Raw genomic sequence first — 10725 nt, forward strand, 5'->3', positions numbered from 1 at the left:
ATATGCAAAAACCTCGTGTACTTGGATTTAGCTGCACATAAGCTGGTCAAAATTGATCCGGAGTCCCCCACTATATGACATGCCTAGTAATCAGGACCTATATTCACAAAAAGTTCTCATGGGTGAGAATTGCGCTTAAGAGGAAATTCTAGCCAATCCCGATGCTGGACATTGTATTACAGAAGGCGTCAAGCCAATGGCATGAAACACGAACGAAAAGCTCTCTGAATTCGGCACCAGATTTTTTGCAGAGGGCAGCGGGGGAAAACTCGGATAAAGTGCTTCAGCTGCTGGGGTAGTTCTCTTTATGTGCACTTGCGACTAGTGTGATGCAGTATGGCTCGACTGCCGTGTGCTGGCGAGCGACGCAACTCGTGCATCGTTGCGTGACGTTTATTTTATTGGAGTTGCTCGTGTGCAGCGAGCCAGTATTCCCACTCACTGGGCAGCATAAAGCACTCACCCTCTGCAGCTACCACTGAATACGAGTCATGTGGGCGCTCAGGTATGGCTACCAAAAACACGAGATACTACTGGCATGGTCTCTGTGCAGCAGACATACTTGCGCATCGACAAGACTGGAGCATGCCAACAATATCTGCGGGAAGGTGGTACATACGTTTGATTGACCGAGGAACTCGGGGGCAAACTCTCAAAGAATTGACCGTTTCGAGTTCAGCTCGGGTCGTCATGGCTTCGAGGAGAAAATAAACAGCGCCGTATTGTGTCATGATATGATAAAAAATATTCTGTAGTCACATTCGACCCCCAAAATCGCACCCGAACGATTTATGCCGGTGGTGCGGTCCCTGCGGACCGATTTCTTAAGGCTTTAGGTTCTTTTGTACACTTGGCCAATGGCAGCTGACGTTCGCTAAAAATACGTCCCGCCAGGATGACTGGATTTGCTCTGGCCAGCAATCTCTGGCTGTGCTTTAACTCGCCGCATTTGGTCTCTACTATGGAAGTGTGTTGGGTATGTTAATGTCGCACATCGTCCTCTCTGACCAGACTGTGCCTTGCCCTTTGAGCCTTGCTTGTGGACACTAAGCGAAAGTCATAAGCACTTGCTGTTAGAATAGCCAACATTGCACAGTTATCGCGATGGGCTGCTAAGCAAGTTCCAACAACGTAATCTTGCTCTAACTGCACGTAATAATATTTTGTTTCGAAAATGTTATACTTGAACTCGATATGAGGCTCACAAAGCTGGGCTGGAATTGTCAAAGTCGGGACTACATGCTCGTACTCTGCGTGTGACTGTGTGATGTATTGTGGTGTGCCTTTCTCTTCCTTCTTTTATTCTTTTGTCTTCTTCGTCTGTTGCTTTTTCTGTCCTTCCATCCCTTTTAGGAGACAAATATTAGCCTGTACTGCTTTCTCACTGTGGTCTTTGTATATGTTTACATGATTAATAATACCACCATGTATTTACGATGTGGATTTTCGTCGGTGTACGTGTTTCGCGTTCAGTCCACTATAGGACACATCAGATACCTACAGTGTCGGATTTTTGTCGGGAGCTTAAGTCTCTGGAGCGCGACACTTACGTATGCAGCCTTATACTTCGTGTTTCGAGCGACTCGCGCAGATTTGGGACTGAATTCACAAAGCTTTCATTTCGTAAGTGCTGTTTGTCATTGGCCTGCCCCCTTCGGTAATAATAATCCAACCTTATGATTGGCTGGCATGTGCTCTTGGGAACACTTGTAATGTAAGAACGTTTTTGTTAGGGCCATGGGGCGCATATTCACGAAAAGTATTTAAGTTGAAATTATTCGTAAGGGTGAAAGCCAGCCAATCATGTTGTTAGATATACTATTGTTCAAGACTGCTGGCCAATGGCAAACAGCTCCTACGAACAAAAAGCTTTATGAATTCGGGAGACTTTAGCCCGCGTTCAGAAAAAGGCTTTACGTCATAGAATTGTTCGCAAGAGCAAAGTCCAGCCAATCGTCAAGCTGGAGGAGGAGGAGGAAAAAGAAGGAAAGGCAGGGACGTTAACCAGAAGCACGTCCGGTTTGCTACCCTACACGGGGGAAGGGGTTTAAAGGGATGAAAAGAAAGGAGAGAGAGAGAGGGAAGAAAGTACTCGCAGTATCAACACGTGTGGTTGTCCCATGTCATTAGAGAAGGCGGCTGGTCAATGGCAAAAAGCACCTATGAACGAAGGACTGTGAATTAGGTCCTTTGTTGTCGGAGACACGATTTTCTAACACGATTCAAAACATTTGCCAACTGACGATTTCTGAATGTAACGAGTGACTCCATATCTCAAGGGTAAATCTGACGGCTTGTTAAAAAGGCCCTATAGGGCTGCTTTGTTTCCTGGTACTTAAATTGCCTTGTATGCAAAAAGCCAGAGAGTAATTTATTGTTACTTCATTGATTGTTGGGACAAAGCATTTTTGTTGTTGATGCTCTACAGTCAACACTTGAAAGAACATCGACAGTAACCTTGACACAATGACGTTCGGTGACGAAAGAGAAAAATACGTTTCCGTATGGCTTTTTCTTTTTTCTTCGCTTACATAGTCTTCGGAGAGCCGAAATTAATGATAGAAATGCCGAACCACCACGAATGACCGAAAGCCTCCTTCAAGAGCAGATAAGTCCCATACACCCGATATAGAGTGTTCAAGCGATTGATTGCAATTTCTATTTGATTTGTGGGTATATTCGCCTGACAATTGACTGTATTGAGTGTTCGTGCTCGTAAAGTTTCTTGATTTTCGGTTCCCTGTAATAAAGAATCAGACAAAAAAACAAACAAATTTATCGTAGCGACGCGGAAGTGTGCTCGGCTGACCCAGAGCCGAGAGCTGGGGTGGGATTTTTATTTTTAGGGTGCCGCTCGGAGTTGCTTCATATCATAACGTTGTATGCCATTTAAAGCCAGGTAAGAGCCCATTGCAGTTGTCGGCGTAAAATATTCAAATATCAGGTCCACAGAGCAGCGACAGCGCAACAAAAAAATATCGCGCACGTAAAGCCCTCCTACACTTCTCTGCGCAGCTGAATCCGCAAGCAGTAGTAGGTTCAAAGCTTCTACGATTCGTTGGTGAGAAATTTGTCGAAGAGAAATGGTCAGGGATGCCTTCATATTGGAGACATAACAGTTCAACGATGAAGTGCTTCTAAATGAATTTTTGTGCGATGAGCACGGGACGAAACAAAATCAGCTCAAAAAGAAGTTCGGCTGACGGCATATCAGGTAACGAAATTGTAAGATATATGTTACTGGTACGCAACATATAAACTATCAACTAGTTTAATTAGGCTAGGAAACAAGAGCACACACAGACACACAATGAAGTAAATAAGTAAACATATATATATATATATATATATATATATATATATACATACATAGGGTGTTTCAGCGAACACTTTCAACATTTATTTAAGGCTGCCTGTGGCAGATAGCCCAATTCTAGTTAATGAGCTGGTCTACTCGAAGCGGTGGACATTACTTGCGCAAAAAACTGAAATGCATAATCGGCAAATAATAAAAGTTCACTCATAAAGTTTTTAACTAATTACCTGATGGCCCATATTGTAATCTACAAATTTTAGCTGTGGAGTTCGCAAGGCGGATCCACTTGGAACGAACGCCCGGGATGACACCACTTTCTAGATATTAATTCCCGAACTTTGCGAAGAAATATATTGGCGTCCCAGTTAGTTTCTTAACAACACGTCGCTTTATGCATTGAAGCACAAAACTAACTGGAACGCCAATGCATTTCTCCGCAAAGTTCGGGAAATAATATTCCGAAACTGGTGTCATCCCGAGAATTGGTTCTAAGTGGATCCGTCTTGCGATCTCCACGGCTACAATTTGTAGATTACAATATGGGCCATCAGGTAATTAGTTAGAAACTTAATTAGTATTTTTTTTTATTAATTAGTCAATTATGCATTTCAATTTTTTGCGCAAGTAATGTCCGCCGCTTCGAGTAGACCGACTCATTAACTACAATTGGGCTATCTGCCACAGGTAAACCTTAAGAATTTTTGAAAGTGTTCGCCGAAACACTCTGTATACGTAATAAGTTACTTCACTTTAGATATCTCCAGACGAGCCGAAATTCTAGTAGTAAATATATGCTTCTTCATGTAGAGGATCATCACTGAACGTGGCAGCATGAGATGCTTTCCTAGAACAAGATAAGTGTGATATCTCAGTTTGATTAGTGAAAGTTAATTTAGACATTAAAATAAGTTACTATTTTTTGCCCGTTTTTAAGTGCCGTTATCAAAAGACGACCCCAGAAGGAAACACGGTTTTCGCAACAGGAGATCGGCAGTGACAGGGCCCTTTGAAACTGCTCATGAATTCGCGGCTGCTGTTGATGCTCAATCTCAAAATGACACAATTTTTTTAACTATCCATAGGCTGTAAAACTGGGCGAAACAGAGAAGTACACAGGACTCAGTGCCTGTCCTGTGTACTTTTCTGTCGTGTGTTGCCGTTATTTATGTTTGATTATTGTTCGCATTCTAAACTTTTCTCTAAGGTTGAAAGCTTCACTAAAAAATGATATGTTAGTGTCATGGATAGAAGCCTATTTGTACTCCCCACAAGAGTGTGTATTAATTGACGATGTTTGCTCGAACACAACTGAAAGGTAGTGCATTTCACAATGCTTGGCTCACGAACCACTATTCGTTTTGGTATTCGTAAAGGACATTGTTGATGAAATATCCGTCAAAATTAATATATTTGCAGATGACTGCATAATTTATCACGAGATTAATAACCCTCTGTTTTAATGCGATGAGCACTCTTAGCGTACTTAAAACACTTTATTCCTGGGTCTATCTATCTATCTATCTATCTATCTATCTATCTATCTATCTATCTATCTATCTATCTATCTATCTATCTATCTATCTATCTATCTATCTATCTATCTATCTATCTATCTATCTATCTATCTATGTAACTGGGTATGTGACACTGGGTTTGCGTCGCTCTTCAATGTATCTCTGTGAGGCCAACTTCGGTAACTGAGCATGTGTCACGACGTATGTGGCGCACTTCATTGACATCAGTTAACCCGTTTCACGCCAACGTGTGTTAGTGAGCATGTGCCAGTGCATATGTGCCGTTCTTCTTTGAAACCCTTTCACCCCAACTTGGGTCGCGGAGCATGTGAAACTAGGCGCGTGCCACACTTCAATTACCCTCTTCGATGTTACTTTGGGCCACTGGGTGTGTGCAAATAGGTATCGCTGCTCATACATGACGCGTTTCGGTGGTTGTAATACGGTGTGTCGATGCATTGCTTCAATGCTAATCGCACCAACATGGACATTCATCTTGAGATGGGTTCTGTCTGAAGCGCCATATATTTTTTTTTCAGGCAATAAAGAAGAAATCAGTAGAGGTTCATTCATATACAAGATTTCCAACTTATAACGCGGGTAATATGTTTTCAAAATCTCTAAAAAAGTTGAAAGGAAAAAAAGGAGCAACAAGAAGCATAGATTTCGGGGGTCGTATTCACAAATCTTTTCTTTCGTAAGGGTTCGTAAAGTGCCTCGAGCGGCGCCGGTCGCGCGGCAATTTTGCGTGTATTCGCGGGTTTCTTTCACACTCGGAAAAACACTTTTATGTAGAACGTATTGAGCAACAGAAAGGTGTGTCGGCAACTTTTCATGTTGCTCTGCAATTTTCTCGCTAACACTTTTCATCTAATTGTAATATTCGAGAAGTTGGCTATTAATTAAGACTAATGCAAAAATAATCCGAGTATCTCCCATCGCCGGCAAACAACATTACCTTGGTTCTGTCCAGCTACGCGCTGAGTCGCGTACCTCAGGACTTTCATTAAAGTTTTACATCCATCCATCCATGATAGGTGGGACCTGTATATACTATGGCTAAATGCTTTACAGCTAAATGCTATTTTTATGGAGCTTATAAAACGCTATGTGGACGGTTCACTAAAAAATTTCACATGATTATACATAATCAATTGGGACCGAATTCACAAAGCTTTTCTTTCGTAGGGGCTGTTTGCTATTAGTTCTCAGTCTTCGCTATGAATATGAGCATCCTGATAGGCTGTAATTGGCTCTTACGAACAGTTATAGCTGAAAAACTCGAGAATACCTGCTCTATTATGAAGGGGTTGCTGTATAAAAATTGTATTCTCAAATATCTGGGGTACTCTATTTATCTGTTCTTCATAAAAACAAAACGAAGAACTATACAATTGTTGCTTAGGTATAGCGATTTATGATTGTATTCTATCAGTTCCTATTGATGCAGCACATTGGTGAAATGTTTTTGCATTTACTACCAGCAGCTTCTGAAAGTTCTTGCTCGTTGTGGACATTTATGTGATAATCATAATCATGCTCCCAACGCATATCGCATTGCTAATAGGAATGTAGTTGATTCACATTTTCTTCAGAGATACCTAATTTTGAAACTGCCGCAAATCCAGGCACTTAGCGCACATTCGAAACTACGTGTACAACTACGTGTACAAAACCTCTGCTTGTTACTACTTAGGTGCAACGCTCGGATCGTATATATTAATACACTGTTTGCGCACACTCATTATAAAATTCAGTGCGTTATCTACCAGCGAACGCTGCAGTATTGCCCTGATACCGACACAGAGGCGCTGTCGAGGTCAGAGCAGATGAATCGAACCACAGCGATGTCATAACAAGAAACAACCGAAATGCTGGGAATATATTTCAAGGTGAACAGACGTCATGGGCTCTCGGGATCCCAAACAAAAAATAATTCGACGGAAGGACGTTAAACTGTGTGAAAGAGGGCACTTCTCGGAATGGAAATCTCGAACTGAATCGGAGAGGGGAAAAAAGTGGCGGGAACCACTTCGGCTTGCTCCACGTCCCCTTCCCGTCAGAAACGCGCAAGCATGCTTTTTGCCACTGCTTGTTGCAATTTGACCACCTGGCACTCTGTATATAAGGATGCCGAGGATGCAGTGGAAACACACAACAACAGGTCCTTCGAGCACCCTCATACTCACGTACAGCACCATCCAAGTCCACACCAATCTTCAACATGAAGGTGAGTCGTTGTTTCTTGTGAACGAGCGCAATTTTTTGTTAAGTCCGCCCCAATAACTGCGTGCTCACAGCTGCAACACAACTATTTTATTAGTTAGGCTGCAGCTGCAAGCATTTGTCTACCTGTACAGCGGTGATTAGAAAATGAAAAAAAAAAAAGGTACGCAGGCTTCACCTGTGGAGCATCAGCTGGCAACCGGCAGCGCGAAGTGCTAAACACCGGATTGAATGCTCGTCATGAATTCTGTGGGAAACTTACTATTGCTGCACAAATTTTGTAATATTTGTTGAAGGTTTAATGGGAAGACGCTGTTGAAGGTTAAGCGCATTTACAATGGTACAATAGAAAAACACTATGCAAGTTACAATGGGGCTACACGTTGGAAAGCTATAGATGCGTTGGTCATGTCTTTTCAAAGCCTTTTCTTCCTCGCCAATATTTTTTATCCCGTTTGCCATATACAAAAGGAAGTAGGCAGTAATACCAGACTTTGCAAATGCACCAGATGCATCGGGTGACGTTGGGTGTAATATAAATAGGGCGCGTGCCAAATCGCCCCGTTGGAACGTTTCCCTTGACCAATGCAGAAACGAAACAATTTAGGAAATTATATGTATTTTTACTTCACGACAGCAATGAACTGGTTTTTCAGGTTCACTCACAGCATATGAAAATAAGGGGACCATTTTTCTCTTTTCTTCCATTCGCAGTTTTTCGTGACCTCCCTCATTGCTCTGATGGCCTGCGTCGCCTTCGCCGAAGAGGCGGCCAAGAAAGATGAGAAGAAAGACGTCGAAGCACGCGGCGGAGTGCTTGGCGGCCTCGGTGGAGTCGGTTACGGCGGCGGCCTCGGCACCGGTCTCGGCACTGGTTTCGTCGGCACCGGTCTTGGCGGTGCCGGTCTCGGCGGTGCCGGTCTTCATGGTGCTGGTCTTGGCGGTGCTGGTCTAGGAGGCGTCGGTCTTGGCGGCGCCGGTCTGGCCGGCCCTGGCCTTGTGGGTCCTGGTCTCGTGGGCGGTGGTTTGGGCCACGGTGTCGGCCTCGGCCACGGATTCCAGTCGGGCTACGGCTCCACCGCCGGAGGCCAGCAGGGCGGGTATCAGGGCGGTGCCGCCGGACACAACCTGGGAGCCGCTGGATTCGCCGGTGGCGCCGCTGGTAGCAAGGTCAACTCGTACAACAACAACCAGGGATACAGCCACAGCTCTGGTTTCTCGTCTAGCGACGGCAAGACCTTCGGCGCGGGCAACAAGCAGGGATCGTCTGGATTCAAGGGAGGTGCCGGCGGCCACCAGGCTGGGTTCGGACAGGCCGGCTACGGCGGAGCCGGAGGCGTCGCTGGCGCTGGCCTTGGCATCCACGGCTAGTCATTGGATGTCCACTTGACATTGAACATCGCGCTGTTCTGCTACCGAGATTGGCAGAACGTTTCCGACATTGTTCGAAAAAAGAATTGTTTCCAGCACCAATTTGTAATTTTTATAGTTGTTTTTTGCGATTACGTTTTGCCCAGAAGTTGGTGGAAATTTTTTCATCTACAGCTGTTTTCTGTTTGCATTTAATAAAGTTGAGAAGAAAATTTATATTGACTAATGTCATTCTTGGCTCAGATTCCAAAAGTCATCAAGGTTTGAGACGGCAAATCGAGTGGACTAAGGGCGCTGTTGCAGTGGGCATCATAAATGATGTTAGGTAACCGGATGGAAGTTCAGAGACAGATAATACTTGTGGCTTAAGCCTTGTAGCTTGCAGTCCTGACTGGAATAAATTTTACTGCTCCAAACTAGTTTGGAATTGAATGTTGGTAGCAGCTGCATTAGTTTGTACACTCAAAGAGAACTCTCACAGTTGCATTTATTTTGTCATCCTTCTCTAGATATCTTTTTATTTATGCCAGTATGCGCTACGGCATAAATTCTCTTTATACCCCGCCCTTTGGGACTAGCATGTAGGCGAATATTTATGCCGGCAAACATCTGCATCTAAATGAAATGATCTATGACTCTTCAAGGCTTTTCGATCTTTTTTTGGCTTTAGAAATCGATGCGCCTGCTCCCAACACACCTCCGTCGTTCAGACAATGGTTGTTGAAACGTTGTGTAACCCCTTCTTTACGCTCTCGACTTACCATATGTCATTTTTCGTATGTATAGAGTGGCATCCATGCAGCATCTCAAATAAATTGAGGGATGACCATTTATTTGCAAACTAATTTGTAGTTCCTCTTCGCCTTATTCAGGTCTATTACAGAATCTACAAATGCTAGAAGCCGTGCGAAAGTTGAATACTGCTGCGAGATTTCAAAGGTTGACTTAGGAATTTACACGTCCTTAGGATTGTAACGCATAACTCATATTACTCTGGCTAGTACACGTGAGCATAGCTAACCTTTATATATATATAAATATATAAATATATATATATATATATATATATATATATATCGGGCGTATTTTTGCGTATTCGAAATTGGTTTTTAATTTTTGCCAGCCTTGTCACGAGATTAATATATTTATATTATTCCCAGGTTAACACCAGGATTTAGACTTCAGTTACCAACAAATGCGATAATGGGCTCACGGCTTGTAGCGTTGTCACCGATTGGCGCATAGCATATGGCACGCGCAATCTTGTCCTCCCCTCTATTCGGAGCAGGAAGTTGCTAAACTGCTAGTCTATTGGACGGCAAATGCCTGCCAGAGATAATTTCTTATCTTGCGGTGCGGGAAGCAAAAGAAAGAGGCGAGGCGGGGCGTGGGGGTCATTTAATTAGAATGTTACTGCTGAGACCATTTTTGAGAGAGCCCTTAAAATGAGTATGCTATTTTGTACACAAACTTTTATTTTTATTATCTTAAGCATGAGTGCAAGCTCGCACATATCCATGATACGTCTCAAATCTTAAGTCTTAAACCTCTCCATGCCTGCTCAGGACAACTCTACCAGTCGGCGAAAATAGGCCAACGCGTTGAAATGTGCCGGAAGGAATGGTGACGGTGACATTACTGCTATACTCGATATATTTAAACGAAGCTTTCTTTGATTAGCGCACCACAGTTTCCGTTCCTTAGGTTGGTCAGTCGCTCTCTCGGTCGGTCCGTGCATAACATGCTGGGACACAGCCAACCACGCATTATACAGCACGGAATTTACCCCAAAATTAAGTAAATGAGCCCACCTATGTTCCGCGTAGTGAAACCTAAATCACAACATAACCTGCGAGCAAAAGTTTACGGCCACAGACTCGCGGAAAAAATAATTAATTCGTAATTGAGATGTACAAACTGAAATGGTCGAGTGCACTGGAAAGTTTGCAATGCCAAGTTTAGACTGCCGTCCTCAAATTCAAGCTAAATTCGTAGGCGGAGAATAAAATCGACTTTATCGCGGAATCCCTTGTACGTATCCTTTTGCTCAGGGGAGTATATATCATCACGGCTCATAAAAATTTCTAAAGCGCACAGATATCTTAATGGAATAGTGTACGACGGCTTCTTGGTGTTTCTTACACTTGGACTACACCATTCTCGGACAACTGGGAATGCGTCTGGAATACTTCGAATCATATAGGACAGATTTCGACCAGCAAAGTAGTGCCAGCGAGCACACCTCGGATCTTCGTATATAATGAAAAGATAAATCACGGATAAAACCTGTACATATAG

General features: G+C 43.4%; 1 protein-coding gene across 1 annotated transcript; it reads left to right on the forward strand.

Annotated features, from left to right (window-relative positions):
• The first annotated feature begins 6954 nt into the window (after window positions 1-6954).
• Window positions 6955-8641, forward strand: LOC119436906 (acanthoscurrin-1). The gene is made up of 2 exons (XM_037703945.2): window positions 6955-7060; window positions 7771-8641. The coding sequence occupies exons 1-2, from the start codon at window positions 7055-7057 to the stop codon at window positions 8425-8427; spliced, it is 663 nt and encodes a 220-aa protein (XP_037559873.1). The 5' UTR covers window positions 6955-7054; the 3' UTR covers window positions 8428-8641.
• Window positions 8642-10725: the final 2084 nt, after the last annotated feature.

This window comes from Dermacentor silvarum, chromosome 1, assembly GCF_013339745.2.
Source record: "Dermacentor silvarum isolate Dsil-2018 chromosome 1, BIME_Dsil_1.4, whole genome shotgun sequence".
NCBI lineage: Eukaryota > Metazoa > Arthropoda > Arachnida > Ixodida > Ixodidae > Dermacentor > Dermacentor silvarum.